The 18502-nt window shown below is 38.7% G+C and overlaps 1 protein-coding gene across 1 annotated transcript in view; it reads right to left on the bottom strand.

The window, feature by feature from the left end:
• The window catches only part of LOC150095635 (dynein axonemal heavy chain 8-like), a 2108518-nt gene that overhangs the window by 1101695 nt on the left and 988321 nt on the right, over positions 1-18502 (bottom strand). The window contains exons 44-45 of the mRNA XM_090409931.1: positions 7985-8219; positions 47-117 (exon numbers count right to left, since the gene is read on the bottom strand). Coding sequence (XP_090266057.1) covers positions 47-117; positions 7985-8219 — 306 coding nt within the window. The remainder of the gene's footprint in view (positions 1-46; positions 118-7984; positions 8220-18502) is intronic.

Genomic DNA, 18502 nt, shown 5'->3' with positions numbered 1-18502 from the left:
TTTACTGTTTTGACAAAAGAAACAAAGCAATAATATTGTTGTATACTGGAAGCTTATAATTCTGTTCTCTTTCTTTGCATCTGAAATCAGCTAGCCGATCAGTCTGCAGAAATTTTTCTAAGATTTAGAAATACTATGCTATATTGTCAATATGAAAAACTGTATACCACACAAAAGAAAGTTCAGTTGTGTTATATTTGTTTGTTCGTTTTTTTTTTTTTTTTTTTTTTATTCTAAATATTATTACTTCTATTGCTGCTGGCTGTTATTTCTGAAATACATCTTAGAAATGCTGGACAATAATCCTCTTAGCTGGATGAAAAGCTAAAGGTCTAAGATTACTATTTTGAGAAACACAAGAGAGAAAGTTTCCCAGGAGTCGCAATACATTGCCTCAAGCAAGAATGTCTTGTTTCGTTTTCAACTGTTGATTAGCAGACATCCTAACTCAGAAAAACTGACATTTCTTTTACAGTCTGATGCAGTATTTATGCCAAAATGATTTCTTCCAAAAATGAAAAATATGTACTTAAGTATAAAGAGCTAATAAGCTTCAATATGTAGTATTATTTTCTTTTTCATTGGGTGAATTTACAATGTTCTTTCTTTGTATTTTGAAATGAAAGTGCAAATGTTATTTTCTTACCATTTCTTACCATTTTTCTCCCACAGGAAAAAAGAAACAGTGCAATAATATTGTTCAATCTGTCGAACTTTATTGTAGTGCAAATATTTATTATCAAACTTCAGTGTTTTGTAATTAAAAAAATATTCGTGCTATTTGAAAATTTTTGATCTGTGGCACACAATGATATGAAAATTTAATAGACAAAGTTTCGGCAAACTGTATTCTTATTTACAAAAAAAAAAAAAAAAAATCTTATAACGGACATATGTGAAAAAAAGTTGTATTAGGCGAGATTGTGGTATGCAGAATGTTTCAAAAATTAAGAAATAAAACAACTCAGAGAATGATTTACCTACTATTCAGAATTGTTTGGAATACAATTAAGGTATTATATATATATATATGTATGTAAATGTGTGTGTGTGTGCGTGTGTGTGTGTGTGTTAAAGATAAAAAGTTATATTAAACCTAGTTTTTACTCCATTTCCCAAGAAAGCAAACAGCGAATAAGTCAAGTTTGCACCTGCATGTAATGCAAATCTAACTGACCCGTAAAGTAGTACAAGTCTAGGCAACTTGTGGTAAAGTTGGAATAAGCTCTGATCACTATTCTTAATATTTACCATTAATGCAAAGCCCATCTCCTTGAGGAGATGTATGATGATATGCATTAAAGGCAAGGAGCCACTACCCGGACCAGTTTCGACCTTTCTTGAAGTGTATTTAAATAAAGACCTCTCGAAAAATTAGGACGATCCCTAAACCACTCCATAGTGATCGAAAGACCGTCCAATTCAGCATTGTTCCACTCAGTGACAGGCTCACCCTGTCACCAAGAAGAACTTCTCAGCGTTGGCTCTACCCAGTGGCAGGCTCATCCCACCACCAACCAGAGCCATAATCTCTGCGGTGGCCCTACTCAGAGACAGGCAAAAACCTATCCCCCACCTCTCAAAGCCAGCCCCCCACCAGTTCCGATCCCTATCGAGGTCTCATCAGTGGGAGCCAGGCTAGAAATACCAAGGATAAGTAATACAGAGCTTATAAGTATTTTACGAAAACAAGTTACCAAAAGGTGCTTTGATCTTATTAAATAAAAATCTCAGGATGAGAGATAGATGTAGAAAGTTTATTACCATGGGTATAATATATGTTAAAGATACCAAGTAATTTTAAACCTGGTTTTTACTAAAGTTTAAAATTACCTGGTTTTTATAAGTTCCAAATTCCTGTATTGCTTAAACCTTGGTATTCCTTAGCCTGGCTCCCACTGATGAGACCTCAATAAAGGTCGAAACCGGTCTGGGTAGTGGCCCTTGCTTTTAATGCATAGCATGCATGACGTATGAACATCTCCTCAAGGAGATGGGCTTTGCATTAAGGATAAATATTAATAGTGATCAGAGCTTATTCCAACTTTACCACGAGTTGCCTAGACTTGTACTACTTTACGGGTCAGTTAGACTTGCATTACATGCAGGTGCAAACTTGACTTATTCGCTGTTTGCTTTCTTGGGAAATGGAGTAAAAACCAGTTTTAAAATAACTTGGTATCTTTAACATACATTATACCCAAGGTAAAAAACTTTCTACATCTATCTCTCATCCTGAGATTTTTATTTAATAAGGTCAAAGTACCTTTTGGTAACTTGTTTTGGTAAAATACTTATAAACTCTATATTACTTATGGGGGGGGTGGGGGGGGGGGGGGGTGGGGGGGGGGGGGGGTGGGGGGGGGGGGGGGTGGGGGGGGGGGGGGGTGGGGGGGGGGGGGGGTGGGGGGGGGGGGGGGTGGGGGGGGGGGGGGGTGGGGGGGGGGGGGGGTGGGGGGGGGGGGGGGTGGGGGGGGGGGGGGGTGGGGGGGGGGGGGGGTGGGGGGGGGGGGGGGTGGGGGGGGGGGGGGGTGGGGGGGGGGGGGGGTGGGGGGGGGGGGGGGTGGGGGGGGGGGGGGGTGGGGGGGGGGGGGGGTGGGGGGGGGGGGGGGTGGGGGGGGGGGGGGGTGGGGGGGGGGGGGGGTGGGGGGGGGGGGGGGTGGGGGGGGGGGGGGGTGGGGGGGGGGGGGGGTGGGGGGGGGGGGGGGTGGGGGGGGGGGGGGGTGGGGGGGGGGGGGGGTGGGGGGGGGGGGGGGTGGGGGGGGGGGGGGGTGGGGGGGGGGGGGGGTGGGGGGGGGGGGGGGTGGGGGGGGGGGTAACTACTGATGAAACACAAACTAGTCTATAATTTGACACTTCCAGTTTTCTACCATCTTTATGTAATTGCACTATCTTACCCTCCTTCCACTCTTTGGGTACCTTTCATTTGGCCAGACTTTCATTGAAAAGGGAGTATCAGTTCTTTAGCACATTCTCTCAAAACCAGTGGTAAAATTTCATCCAGTCTCACTGCTTTATTGACATCCAGAGTACTCAGCATTTAAAATACACTCTCTTCTTAAATTTTCAAACTTCGAATTTGCCCTATCCCTTTAGTATTAAATGTACTTCTCCAGGATCAAATACTCCAATAAAGTGTTAAGTGTTAATTGATCAACTCCATCATCAGCCTTTGCATCAGTCACTCTATTCTCATGTGTATCCAACACAGCATACATATCAAAAAAAATCCCTTAGTATTTTCTTTGGATCTCAGGGCTAGTATCTTCTCATATTAGTTTTACTTTCCTTGCCATACTAGTCACTCTCCTGGTCTGAGTCTTATATTCTTCATGATCCTGTACTCCACCCTTCTCCTTATATATCTGCTCCATAACTTCTTTTTTACATGCAGTTTCTGTTTGATATTGTTTGTCATCTACTTTACATCAGATTGTGTTCTCTTTTACACACACAGCATACAATTTACTCTTGATGCTAATAAATATTTCTTCACAAGATCCCAAGCACTGATGATATCTTGCCCTTCCATGGAACTGTCCCAAGCTGATTACTAAGATCCTTATAACTAACTGCATTATAATTCCACATACATTCATTCTCTTTAATATTCCTGCTGCCTATTCATTTTACAAGTGAAAACAACATGGTCACTCTCTCCAACTCAGGGCAGTGATGTCATCTCAATTATCATCAGATCTTCTGATGCTTTGACCAAATTTAACACTTTTGAACCTCATGTTCCTTCTACTACATGTTGTCTAAAACATATATGTCCCTCAAGAATTTCAGAAATTCCTTTCCATTACTACTATGCAGTTTCCTCTTCCCAATTTATACTACTGTAGTGAAAATTTCACATAACAATCATTCTTTATGCACTCACCAAGCATAACTAACATAACATCTCTTGCTCTTCACCCTCTATGCTCCCTGGTATGTAGCAACATACCACTAAATATCCTGTCCTGCTGACCTTTAACTCATACCATATACTTCTGAAAGCATTAGTACCATTGCCTTAAAACATCTACATAAAGCAAAGAGCTGATGTTAACATCTCCAATTTTGATATCAGGTTTAATACCACTTTCCTTCATAATGCAATCCATATAGATAATGAATAAGAGAGGGAATAATGTACATCCTTATCTGACACCAGATTTAACATTAAACAACCTTCCTGTACTTCCATCAATTCTAACTGCTGACTTAAAACTCAAATAAAGACTAAGTATTGCTTGATATCATGACCCACTGACACCATACAACTGCAGCATTTTGAATAGCTTTTCTCTTAGCACCTTCTCATATATTCCTTTTCGGATCTAAAAAACTTAAATACAGATCTTTGTTATATTCCCATGCTTTCTCAACTATTTGTCGTAAAGTGAAGATCTGATCCTGACAGCCTTTATTTGGCCTGAATCCAGCTTGTCTTCACCAAGCTTCCTTTCCACACTCCTTCTGAACAGTTTCTCAAGTATACTTGCATAAACCTTACCAGGAACCCTCAGTAGGGAAATACTTCTGTAATTCTCACACTGAGTTTCCTTTCCCTTTTTGTATATGCCTACTATGAGAGTTATACTCCAATCATCTGGAATTCGTCCCTCTGTCCAGTCCTCCTGAACTTTGAAGTGCAGGCACTGTAAGACACTGTAAGAGAATGAATCAGAGCAAGCGGGAAGTGATGTGAAAGAGCAGGTGAATAAGACAGGAGAGATGGAAGAGGTGGTTATGAATGAGAAAGTGAGTAGAATGAGCATAGAAAATGAGAGAATGGGTGTGCAAGAGGAGCAGGGAAACGGGGAGGCTCATGGTAGACAGCGGTACACAGCATGAGAAAGGTGGATGCTCGAAGAGGAGGTGAGGACATGTATAGAAAGGAAAGGAATGGGATGACCTGGAATCAAGAGGACAGATGAAAAGGGTTCTAAAATGAATAAGCAGAAAGGGAAATGGCTCCAGCCGAGCATGGAGAGATCACATCGAGTGAGTGGTATCAGTGGAACTAACTGTAGATCCAGAAATGAGCTGTTGTGATTGTATATAAATGCTAGAAGTATAAGACACGAGGCAGATGAAATGGTTGTGCTAATTGCATCTGTTCACCCCAAAATTGTCAGAATAAGTGAGGCATGGTTGGAAGAGGATGACATCCTGACAGGAATAGAGATGGAAGGGAATGATGTGTTTAGTGAGGATAGAAGGAGTAAAAAGGGATGGGGATACTATTGATGATAGAGAAAGAGTTATGTCCATACAAAGTAGAGATGCAAGAGGGAAATAGTGCCAGTGGTTTTGAGGCAGTATGGTGTGAGATAGAGGTGAATGGAATCAAATACTTGGTAGAATGTTGTTATAGACCAGGTAATGTGGATAGTGGTGATAGTGAAATGTATAGTCAAATTAGCCATGCAAATAAGAAAAGGGTGATCGTTATGGGTGATTTTAATTATGGAAATATAGACTGGAATGATCAGATAGCAACTGGAAGTAAAGAAAATTAGTTTCTTGAGTTTCTGGGGGATAACTACCTCAGATAATATGTAACAGAAGGAACACGAGGATTGAGGGTCTTGGATTTGGTCATTTCATCAGAGGATATAATCATAAATGAGGTGTCAAATCATCTACCAATTGGTGAGAGTGATCATGAGGTGATTACCTGGGTGGTTGCCAGCAGTGTGAGAACCTCTGTGAGAAGAGGGTATATGTGGAACTACAAGGGGGGGGGGGTCTTATGATTATGAAGAGCTCAGGAGAGCTCAGAATCTCAGAACACAAGGACTACATCCGATTTCACCAGTACAGCCACTCTGGGCTTGCAGTCCATGCTCTGGATACCTGCCACAGAATAAGGTGGAAGAAAGCCACAGTAATACAGCACAAGTTCAAATATGAAAGACTATTCATGGAATCAGCCTCAGCCCTTGGAACATGCCAAACCTCAACAAATTTGGGTGCATAAGACTGCCCCAAATTTGGGAAACATATATCAGAAGAACTTCAGCCCAAAGGCCAATAATTACGAATACAGCCTTTAGGAAAATGGTTGCTTCCTTGCTTCGTTTCTCATTTGCTCGTATAAGAAACGAAGCAAGGAAGCAACCTTTTTCCTGTTCTTTATTTTAAGTTCCCAAGAAGGTGGCAACGTAACATTGCCATAATATCGGAAAGTATTTATTAAAGTTGTTTTTAAATTATATTAGTGTACGCTGTCAATTCCTTAATTATTAGTTATCATGTTTAACCAGTATAAGCCTTTCAACAAGAATTACCCTAAATGTGAGAGCAATATTCCATGGCAGGGCATAATTATGCTTTATATACAGTTAGCAGCTTTGATGGTGTGAAGAAATATCTTGTGGGAAAACGTATACCAATTTTTTTTAGCAGCTGCAGTGATACCTTAGAAATTTGTTTACTTTTTATAATCAAGTTGGATAAGGGAAATGGCTACTGATTGAAATGCTACACTTCGCAAAATCATTTGACAATATTCCACATATAACTCTCTTGCATAAATTGAAGCAAATGGGATGGAATATAAGAGGAGGCAATGAAGTTGGTTACTTGAGTTTCAAGATGGATTGTAGAAGGCTGTTGGTAAGCAGAGGTTCTAGTTTTAATAAATTTAGAGGAAAGTGGAGGAATTATAGTGGCCAATTCAGTAGAGCATCCATGCAAGTATCTGTAGAAGAAGAACAAGGTAGAAACTGAATGTCTGTGAGAAAAGGATTGCAATGGGTATGCGAGAGAAGGATCATTAATAAGCCTGACTCCCCTCTTCTGGAAAGAATTGAGAAATCTAAGGGAGGATTTTGATACACCACCCTAAATATGAGAGCAACATTCCATGGCAGGACAGAATTATGCTTTGTATACAGTTAGCAGCTTTGAAGGTGTGAAGTAATGTCTTGTGCAAAAAAGTAAACCGATTTTTTTAGCAGCTGCAGCAGCTCTAGTTGAAATGTGGTTATGCCAGGAAAGATTGGAGGAGAGGTGCAGGTCAGTCCTTGAAGAGAAATCTCATTGTGTTTGGATATCTCAATATTACTGAAGGAAAGGGAGAGGGATGTGAGCTCTTTCTTGTGAGGGATAAAACAGATGTGGGTTTTGATGGCATTGAAGTTTACAAGGTTCTCCTTGCCCAGAAGCAAAAGCAGATCAGATAGTGGGGATTCAAGAATTTGCAGTCTCTGTCATGATATATCAGTTCTCACGAATGCACAAATGCCACCTTTGTGGCAGAAAGAGTTAAGTAGTTTGGACAGTTGAGATGTATATAGTGGTTGTTGAGGTTGCCAGTTGGGGTTCTGAAAAGAATATTAGTTCTGGTTTAGATGATTTTTGATGTTTTGTGTGGGTTTTTTGAGATCTGCATTGAAAACACATTTATTTCAGTTGTGATTCATTGTGTCTGGTGAGGAAGAGATAAAAAGGAAGTGGAGCATGCACTAAGAGGTGACCATGGATAGCAGACCTAATTCCTATGAGACCACAGTCCCTCTGATAAGTCAGGCTGTGGTCTTGCAATAGGGAAAAAAAATTCATCTACCATCCAATGACATTTTCTCAAAACATGCATGCCCATGGAAGGATTTGAAACTACAATCTCTTGGTTGGAGATGGATATGCTATCTGCTCAGCAAACCAGGGTGATGAAAATTAAAGCAAATAAATAAATATGATATCTCAATTATTTAACTTTTAAATATTCACACATTCCATTAAACAATCTTTGAATAAGTCAGCAAGTCATGTGACTTCCAAAATAGAACTAAGTAGCCATACCTTCTGTACAAATAAATAGATAGTTTTATTCCACCCAAACTAAATCAACCAGCAAACTGATTTTCTAGGATGATCAGATAACTGAGGGATTATAATTAGGAATGCCAACTTTATAAAATAAATGATAAAACAACCAGCAATGTTATAAATACCATGTAATTTACATAATATTATTAATGATTACCTTCATCATTGACAAGAAATTCAAATATTGTTTCATCTGATTCAAGAGTAGGAAGTAAAAGTTTACTTGGGTGTTTTTTCATAAATGCTTCCATGTTTGCTCTTTCTTCTAATTCTAAAAGGCCTCCTAGTGACCACATTAAAGCAAATATGAATAACCTTTCAAGGTGTGCTGCAGTTATAATATTACCACCAGTAACAGGTGGTGGAATTAAGCCATCCAACAAATCTGTTGCCTGAAATAAAAAAAAAAAATTTTAAAAAAAATAAATAAATATATATATATATATAATTTAAAAGAGCTCTTATGGCCCACACAAATATTAACAACCTTTCAAAGTGTGCTGCATTTATAATAATACTACCTGACACAAGTGATGAAATTAAGTCATTCAACAAATATGTTGTTTGAGACTTGGTAAAAGAGACACACACTCTCTCTCTCTCTCTCTCTCTCTCTCTCTCTCTTTTATTCATTTATCTATTCATATACAGTGGTATCTTGCTAATCCGAACATCTTTAGTCCGAACCCTCCAGTAATTCGAACTGCAGTTTGAAAGAAAAAAAAAGTTTTATTTATTACGTATTATTATTTTCTGTACTATTATTTCTATTTAATAATTATTATTTTAACTATTATTTATTTTATTATTATTACATTACAGTATTTTTTTTGTACTGTCAATTGTACGGTTATACTGGAGGCCTATTTTGATTTATTGTATGTTCACGTTTGCTTTTTTATACTGTACAGTACGTATTGTATTGTCGGCATGAATCACAAATATACACAAAAAGAAAAAACTCAAAACGTGCATAATTTGGTTAAAAATATAAATCGAGATGATGAAATTTCACAAACAGATGTTACGGAATGGATTACAGGTAGAACCGAAAGTGAATTTGAAATCAAATCAGATGCTGAAATTATAAATAGGATGCAATAGAATGAGTTAGAAGATGATGATGACAATGAAGAACTCGAAGAAAGAAAAGTAAAACATGAAGACGCAGCTGACAGTTTTAATGTGTGTATAGAATGGGCTAAGCAGAATGATACTCCATTCCACAAAATTTTGTTGCTAATGCAGCTCCGAGAAGAAGCATTCGAAAAAAGTTTAGCATCCAAGAAGCAAAAGAAAATCAGTGACTTTTTTTACAGAGAAATTAAAAAAAAACTTTGTGTTATTTTGCGTTGTGTACAAGAAATTAAAAAATATAAACAAAAATAGATGGAACATGTTCAAAGAATGAAAACAGAAAGATTACCAAACCAAGCCTTAAAGTACAAGCCATTAGGAAAAAGAAAACCAGGGTGTCCTCTTAAAAGATTCAGAGATGACTTCTAAGGCTAGAACAGGCCACGCTAGGCCTAAATCCTTGATACGCATGATGTTGATGATGATGTACAAGAAAGTGATATTTTTTACACAAATTAAGTTATGTACTGAAGTATGCAATTTTATTAAATCAGAATCCTCAACAATACACACACAAACTATATTTTTTATTAAAATAAACGTGTGTAATGCAGGTGATTATAATAGTCTTAGACGTCAACTTTGGGAAGTTGACTCAATGATCCATGGTGTTCAAGATAGGATGCGTGAGGAGTGTTTGCCAAGAGGAACAATAGAAAGAGTGGCTATGGCAATTAAGAGAGGTGAAAGGGTGGATAAGATGATTGTGATGGTAGGAACGAATGACTTGAGTGGTAATGAAAGTCGGGCAGCGAGAGATATGAGATTTTTGCTTGAGACTGTACAGAAGAAGACAGAGAGAGGAAAAATAGTGTGCGTGTTGCCTAGGTATGATAATGATGAGCTGAGCAGAAGAGCGGTGATATTAAATGGCATAATAGCGAGAATGTGTGACAAGAGAGGACTGGTATATGTGGATGCTTGGAGTGCATTTGAGGAAAGACAAATTGTATGTGAGAGACCTTTTACATTTGAATGAGGAAGGATGTAGGCAACTGGAGAGATTGCTGTTCTGAAGGAGTCAGTGTGTCCCAGGGAGGATGATAGCAGGGGTGGCCTATTGTGGGAATGGATACTTGGGAGAAGGGAGACGATGTCAGGTAACACTGAGCCCAGTTGAGTCTAGAAGGGATAATGCTGGGAATAGAAACAATGGCATTTATATGCTTTATACTAATGCCAGGAGTATCCAGAATAAGGGAGAGGAATTGCTGGCACAGATAGCATCAGCCTTCCCAAAAATATTGGGATCACTGAGACATTGTTGACAGAAGGGGATATAATAAAAGGAATAGAAATCGCTGAGTATAGCATTTTTCGTCAGGATAGGAGGGGAAAGCGTGGTGGTGGGGTACTGATTATGATAAGCGAGTCAACATGGATTTGTGAAAGGGTGCTCTTGCTTAGCAATATGCTAGCCTTTTATAATAAAGTTACAAGAACATTGGATGAGGGAAAGGCATATACTGCAATTTTCTTAGACTTAGCGAAGGCATTTGACAGGGTGCCACATGATAAGCTGAAATTTAAGTTGCATCACATGGGTCTGGATGTCAGATTGGTCAACTGGATTCAGGACTGGCTGTCTGATAGGTATCAGAGAGTTGTGTATGGTGGAGCAGTTTCAAGGAGACAGAGGGTTAAAAGTGGGGTCCCACAGGGCTCAGTACTAGGACCTATATTGTTTAACCCTTATATCAATGACATTGCCAGTGGATTGCAAGGGGATATTCAGTTGTTTGCGGATGATGTGAAGCTGAGAAGGATTATTAGTAATAGTGCAGATGTGGTAGCCCTGCAAGAGGATTTGAATAAGCTAGTTAGATGGGCAAATGAATGGGGGTATCAGTTTAATGCAGCAAATTGTAAGGTCTTGAGGGTTTGGGAAACATCGATGGGATGCTGCATACTCTATGGGAGGAGTTATACTTGAGGAAGTTGGGGAGACTAGAGATCTGGGGTCTGTTTTAGGGCCATTACTATTTAACATGTATATTAAAGATATTGGCAAAGATTTGGATGGAGATATTCAGTTGTTTGCAGATGATGCAAAGTTGGGACGAACCATAAAGAGTAGTCAAGATATTGTGGCCTTGCAAGACTTGAATAAATTGAATGCTTGAGCAAGCAAATGGGGATGTGAGTTCAATGTTGCAAAATGTAAGGTTTTAAAATTTGGAAAACAAAGATGGGATGCAGAATTTATGCTTGGTGAGAATATATTGTTGGAAGTAGAGGAAATAAGAGATCTGGGGGTGATAGTGGATAAGGATCTAAAATTTAGGGGACACATCGCCAAAATTGTGAAGACAACACAAAGACTTCTGGGAATGATGCGGAGGACACTGACATGTAGAAGTAGGGAGATACTTGTTCCAATGTATAAGGCTTTGATTAGGCCACACTTGGACTATTGTGCACAGATTTGGTCACCTGGTTTTCAGAAGGATGAAGAGATGTTGGAAAGGGTCCAAAGGCGACTGACTAAGGTAGTTTCTGACCTCTGGAATGTCGAGTATGAGGAAAGATTGAAAAGATGTAATTTGCAGAGTCTAGTTGAGAGAAGGAAGAGGGGAGATATGACAGAGACCTACAAGTTGGTAAGGGGTTGTTATAGGATCAATGGTGGAGAAGTTCTACAGAGAATAGTGGGAGATCAGGGGAGAACCAGAGGTCACCCCTGGAAACTGTATAAAGAGGGTGTGAGTAGGGGAGTGAGAAGCAGGTTTTTTCGTGCAGGGATGTGAGTGATTGGAATGCCTTGCCTGAGAGTGTGGTATCTGCAAGGATTTTGAATGTGTTTAAGATATGGTATGATGAGATGTGTGTGAGATAAAAGGATATCCTAGATGAATCTTTGACTCCATGAGGTCTTGTTTAATAATAATAATAATATTGTAAAGGTGGTGAAGGTAACACAGAGGATTGCTGCAATTATGAGAAGGACACTGACCTGCAGAGATAAGAGGGTTATCATTCCGTTGTATAAGTCTCTGATCAGACCACACTTGGATTATTGTTCTCAGATTTGGTCCCCAGGATTTGAAGGGGATAAATTAACTGTGGAAAGGATACAAAGACGGATGACAAAGATGGTTTCAGGACTGTACAAGGATAGTTATGAGAATCGGCTGAGGGAATGTGGACTGCAGAGTTTGGCAGATAGAAGAAGGAGAGGTGATATGATTGAGACTTTCAAACTGTTGAGAGGTGGTTACAGGGTTGACACTGGGGAGTTCTTTCACTTGGTTGAACAGCGGGAAGGAGTGATGACAAGTGGCCATCCCTGGAAGTTACGAAAGGAAACTGTGAGGAAGAGGGTGAGGAGTGGTTTCTTTGTATGGAGGGTGGTTGAGCTGTGGAATGCATTGCCTGATAGAGTGGTGAGGGCGAGAACGGTCAATGAGTTTAAGGAGTTGTATGATAGACTTTGTGTTTCTTAGGGGGGGGGGAACCTCCCCTTGATGAGTCTTGACAGACTTTATGTTCTTAGGAAGGACCTCCCACGATGAGTCTTTTGATTCCATGGAGGCCTGAATAATAATAATAATAATAATTTTTATTTTTTAAGTTTTACATTACAGTACAATAGCTTTTTTTTCTATCAGTCACATCATTTATTTGCAAGATTAAATTGATGTACCATTGGAATCTGATTATTTTTATCTTAAACGCTAGTTACTGTTGTCTCTTGGGGGAAATTTGCTAATCGGAACTTTTCGCTAATCCAAACGAGCATGGTTTTTAATAGTTCGGATTAGCGAGATACCCCATTAGCGAGATGTATATACTAAATTACATCCTTCATTATTGCTATTATCACCATACTGACTTCATGAGCCGTTTTTTTTTCTTACCAGCCCATTGTTGAAATCTCTGAATCTGTATGGTGTGTCCCTCTTCCATACAGCCCAGGCATCTCTGATACAATAGATAAGATCCTGAAAAGATACAATTTAGTTCCTACGTATTTCACTATCAACAAAATCTCCTCTTGGTTGGCATCAACGAAAGATAAACAGCTGTTTTTCTCGCTCTCTCCCCTCCTACCTGGTGTTTACAAAGTTCAATGTGAAAATCTCTCCTGATACTTTGGACAAATAGGATGCTCTATCGAAAATGAGTACAAAACACCAATCTCATATTAATAATAATAAACCTGAAAAATCTGTTCTTGCACAACATGGATTGGACACTGACCACAGTATCCTATGGTACAATACTCAACTTTTACATCTGTTTGGGTTTGAGCATGTATTTAAAGAGAATCGGCCACACCAAGTGGTTAGTGAACCTTCTCTCCAGCCAAAAGGTTGTGGGTTCAAATCCCGCCATGGGCATGGATGTTTGTGATTGTCTGTGAAAATACTAGTGGTGGGAGTGCTGTAGTTGCGATTCATTGTGGTTGGTAGATTGACTGGTGGAAATGGAGAGTTGTAGAGTGGTGCCCTCCCTCGATGAGTCTTTGGACTCCCTAGAGGTGTAACGTATCAAAAGAATGTAGGAGCACTTTTACACTGCACAAATTTAAAATGAAATGAGTACCTCTCTACTGCCAACATTTGGAAGAGTCTCATCCTCATAAATAGCAAGCAATAGTGCATTCCCTTTAACTTATTCTAATTAATTTATAAAAAAAATTTAACATTTAATTTAATATAATGCTGTCTCATTTCATTATCTAATTAAAGTAAATTTTATTTCAACTCACTTAATTTTAAATTTATGACTTAATTCTCATATTTTATTGTAACCATCCACTGGGTGGTATATATCACAGCACTGTAAATAGGATTCTTTGTTCTAGCTACACCTTGTGATTATACTGATGTACTGATGATGACCAGTTAGTTTCTGTTTGAAATATTTGTAGTAATAAAATTATTATATATCATCATCATCAAATTCCTGCCATGTATCAAGGGGTGTACAGGATATCATAGTACTACGTGAAAAAAATTACATCATTACTAACTTCCTATCTACAATTTTCCTCCAAATCAGTCTGTTACTTGTCAAGACTCCAACATTATCAGATCTTATATTTCTATTGTCTAAGGCACTTTGTACCATATCAATCCACCTATATCTTGGTCTTCCTCTGGGTCATTTTGCAGCCAACTTGGCAGAGAACACTTGTTTTGCTAATCCTCGCCATTCTGTTTAAGTGACCATACCACCTGAGATTAGCCTCTGCTAACGCATTCCTGGATGCTGACAATGTCAAGTTCTTTCCTAATATCCTCGTTTTTGATATGATATTGGCATTGATGCCATCTGTTCACGCCTATAATCTTTCTCAGGAATCTCATATCTGCAGTCTCTAGTCTTTGGTCAAGTGTTTTCCTTCTGACTCAGCTCTCAGATCCATAAGTTAAAACTGGTTTGAACACTATCTTGTATACAGCTAATTTAGTGTTCCCACTAATTTCTCTCTTATTCCATATGAATTTATTCAATTGACTTCCCACCATACCAGCTTTGCTGATTCTGTTGTCTATTTCTATATTTAATTTACCATCTTCACTAAAAATTGTGCCTAAGTAGCTGAAATGTTTTACTTGTTCCACAGGTTCTCCATTCACAACACAGTTGACATTTTCAATTCTACCTATTTTCATTGTCTTTGTCTTTTTATTGCTGACCTTCATACCATATCTATTACAACAGCTATTCAATTTAGTCAGAGAATCTTGCAGACTCGTAGCGGATTTATTTAGAAGTATAACATCATCTGCATAAAGCAAAGAGCTGACAATAAGATCTCCCATTTTGATATCATTTTTAATACCACTTTCCTTCATAATGTGATCCATATAGATAATGAATAACAGAGGGGATAATGTACATCCTTGTCTCACACCAGATTTAACATTAAACCATCTTCCTGTACTTTCTTCAATTCTAACTGCTGACTTACAACTCAAATAAAGACTAAGTATTGCTTGATATAATGCCCCATTGACACCATATAACTGTAGCGTATTAAATAGCTTCTCTCCTGGCACTTTGTCCTATGCCTTTTCCAGATCGACAAAACTCAAATACAGATCTTTGTTATATTCCCATGCTTTCTCAACTATTTGTCGTAAAGTGAAGATCTGATCCTGACAGCCTCTATTTGGCCTGAATCCAGCTTGTTCTTCACCAAGCTTACCATCCACAATTCTTCTCAACCGTTTCTCAAGTATACTTACATAGATCTTGCCAGGAACACTCAGTAGGGAAATACCTCTGTAATTCTCACATGCAGTTTCATTTCCCTTTTTATATATGGGTACTATTAGAGCTCTACTCCAATCATCAGGAATTCGTCCCTCTGTCTAGGCTTTCTGAACTATGCAGTGCAGCCACTGTAAGACTCTTATACCACCATACTTCAGCATTTCTGGTCGAATATGAGTCGAATATCTGGGGATGTGAGTTCAATGTTGCAAAATGTAAGGTTTTAAAATTTGGAAAACAAAGATGGGATGCAGAATTTATGCTTGGTGAGAATATATTGTTGGAAGTAGAGGAAATAAGAGATCTCGGGGTGATAGTGGATAAGGATCTAAAATTTAGGGGACACATCGCCAAAATTGTGAAGACAACACAAAGACTTCTGGGAATGATGCGGAGGACACTGACATGTAGAAGTAGGGAGATACTTGTTCCAATGTATAAGGCTTTGATTAGGCCACACTTGGACTATTGTGCCCAGATTTGGTCACCGGGTTTTCAGAAGGATGAAGAGACGTTGGAAAGGGTCCAAAGGCGAATGACTAAGGTAGTTTCTGACCTCTGGAATGTTGAGTATGAGGAAAGATTGAAAAGATGTAATTTGCAGAGTTTCGTGGAGAGAAGGAAGATGGGAGATATGATAGAGACCTACAAGTTGGTAAGGGGTTGTTATAGGATCAATGGTGGAGAAGTTCTACAGAGAATAGTGGGAGATCAGGGGAGAACCAGAGGTCATCCGTGGAAACTGTATAAGGAGGGTGTGAGTAAGGGAGTGAGAGGCAGGTTTTTTTCGTGCAGAGTTGTGAGTGATTGGAATGCCCTGCCTGAGAGCGTGGTGTCTGCAAGTAGTTTGAATGTGTTTAAGACACGGTATGATGAGATGTGTGTGTAAGATAAAAGGACCTCCTAGATGAGTCTTTGACTCCTTGAGGTCTTGTTTTAATAATAATAATAATAATAATAATAATAATAATAATAATAATAATAATATCATCTACTCCTGCTGCCTTTCCACATTTTTCAAGCCTTTGACAGCTTTTTCTACTTCAAGTATGGATATGTATTCCTGACTGCATGCCTGCTCAGTGTTTTTTACCACTGTGCTGCCATCACTGCCTGTTTCATTTAGCAGTTTTTCAAAGTAATTACTCCATACCTCAAGGATATCTTTTTCTCCCATTTTCATGTCACCTTTATCATCTCTAACTCCTTTTACAGCACTCTTTCCTCCATTCCTAAGCTTCTTCAACATGATATTTATTTTCTATATTCTTGCCAAAGTCCTCCCACTAGTTTTACACAGTGTTTAGCATTCGTGCATTTGTCTCTATATTCTCTAAGAGCACAAGCTGACTTATTTGACAGGAAATTTTGATATGCTTTCTTCTTTTCCTTCACTGCCTCTTTAACTTCCTGTGTCCACCTTGGAGTTCTGATTTTTTTATTCTTGCAGACAACCTCACCACATGCCTCTCTGGCAGAGTCAATCAATGTTTAATTCAGAGTTTGCCACTGAATCTCCAAGGCTTGATTCCTGTTCTCAAACTCTTTCATTTTTTCTTCAATAATCTTTATGTATTTTAGTCTACAGTTCACATCTAAGAGCTGCTCAACTTTTATTTGCTTTAAAACTTTCTTACATGTTATTCTTTTCAATATGAAATTCAATTTTATCCTGCTCAAGACTAAATAGTGATCACTTCCAATTTCAAATCCTCTGTACACTCTGGTGTCCTGCACCAGGGAGAAAACATCACTATCAACAATAACATAGTCAATGAGACTTTTCTTATTCCTAGCCTCTTCTCTCCATGTGAATTTGTGCACATTTTTATGTTGGAACATGGTGTTAGTAATAACCAGTCCATCTCCTGAGCAGAAATCCCACAGATATTTGCCACTATTATTAGCTTTGCTCTTTTATCCAAATTTTCCCAAAATATTTTTGTATGTCTCACAATCATTTCCTACTCTGCTATTTAGATCCCCAACAAGGACCAACTTTTCCTTTTTCATTGTGTCAGTTGCTTTTTCTAAAGCGTCAAAAAATTTCTCCACTTCTACCTTAGTAGAACCTTTTGTGGGACCATAGGCACAAATAAGTCTCATTGTCCAGTTCCCCATTCTCATATTTGCCCACATTACTCTACTTGAGACTGACTGCCATCCAAGAAGATCAGCCTCATATTTTGTGTTGAATACTATGGCTACTCCTTCTTTTCCTTGATTGTCATTGCCTGAATATAACATTTTGTATTTATTGCTCAGAAAGATCTCACCAGTTTTTGCCGTGTTTGTTTCAGTCACCCCTATTATGTCAATCTGGTACTTATCTAATTCCTCAGCTAGCTCCATTTCTTTGCCATTCAGGCTTCTTACGGTGATAGTACCGATCTTTAACTCTGGTGATGTTAAGTTGGGGTTTTTTTTTAGATTTGTTCCAGTAGCTGACTTTTCGCTGTTCGCCCTGGTTCCCTGGCGAAAACAACGGGGGCCTTGTTTAACCGGGCGACGCCCTAGCCGGCATGAAATTTTGTCATGTTGTACCATCATTTTTTATTTTGGTTTAACCAATAAGAATACAATTTGGTCGGCTAAATCCCAATTTGCCAGCCCATCCTCGTTCGTTCAGTATCCAAGTAGATACCCAACAGGGTGCACCACGAGAAGGTGAGGATTGGACATTAGGTCAGAAGCCCTGGTCGGTTCTCCACATTCCTTTAAAGGCTATGTGGAGGTCTCCTCTCATTTATATAGCTTTGACCCTTAAGCACCCCGAAAATTATTATATTCTTGTGAATACAAATCAGTATGACTCACTGCAGACATTTCTCATGTTTACTGTATTACAATAAATATCATTCTCCATCACTCAGATTCATCACACAGATTCTAGATACATTCACACAGATACATTTCTGACATGGAAAGAAAAAAATCTACTCATTATTTTCTTGTGAGCATCCTCTTATAAAACTCTTGGAAATGGCCTCTTGGAATAGCTTTAAAATGATAAAATAAGCTAACACTGAACGTACTAAACACATACTAAATTGTAAAATAAATTCTTTAAAAGAAAGGAGATGTTCAGGAGAAGTAGTATCATGCTACAAACAAGAAGAATGAGTGAGCCAAATAGCATCATTTAGAAGAAGCTGAAAAATAAAATGCTGTGAAAGGAATATAAAGAGAAATATGATTTAGTGTGCTCATGATTGGTACAGTGCAACAACAAGAACAAATGACCAGCACAGTAAGGAAGGCAAAGAAATCATATTATGAAAGGAAATTATCCAAGCAGACCAAAGTAAATTAC

The sequence above is a fragment of the Typopeltis vanoorti genome, chromosome 20, assembly GCF_054136105.1.
Source record: "Typopeltis vanoorti isolate ZY-2024b chromosome 20, IOZ_Tvanoo_1.0, whole genome shotgun sequence".
NCBI classification, from domain to species: Eukaryota; Metazoa; Arthropoda; class Arachnida; order Uropygi; family Thelyphonidae; genus Typopeltis; species Typopeltis vanoorti.
The sequence above is the reverse complement of the archived record's forward strand: the minus strand, read 5'-3'. Positions and strand labels throughout refer to the sequence as shown.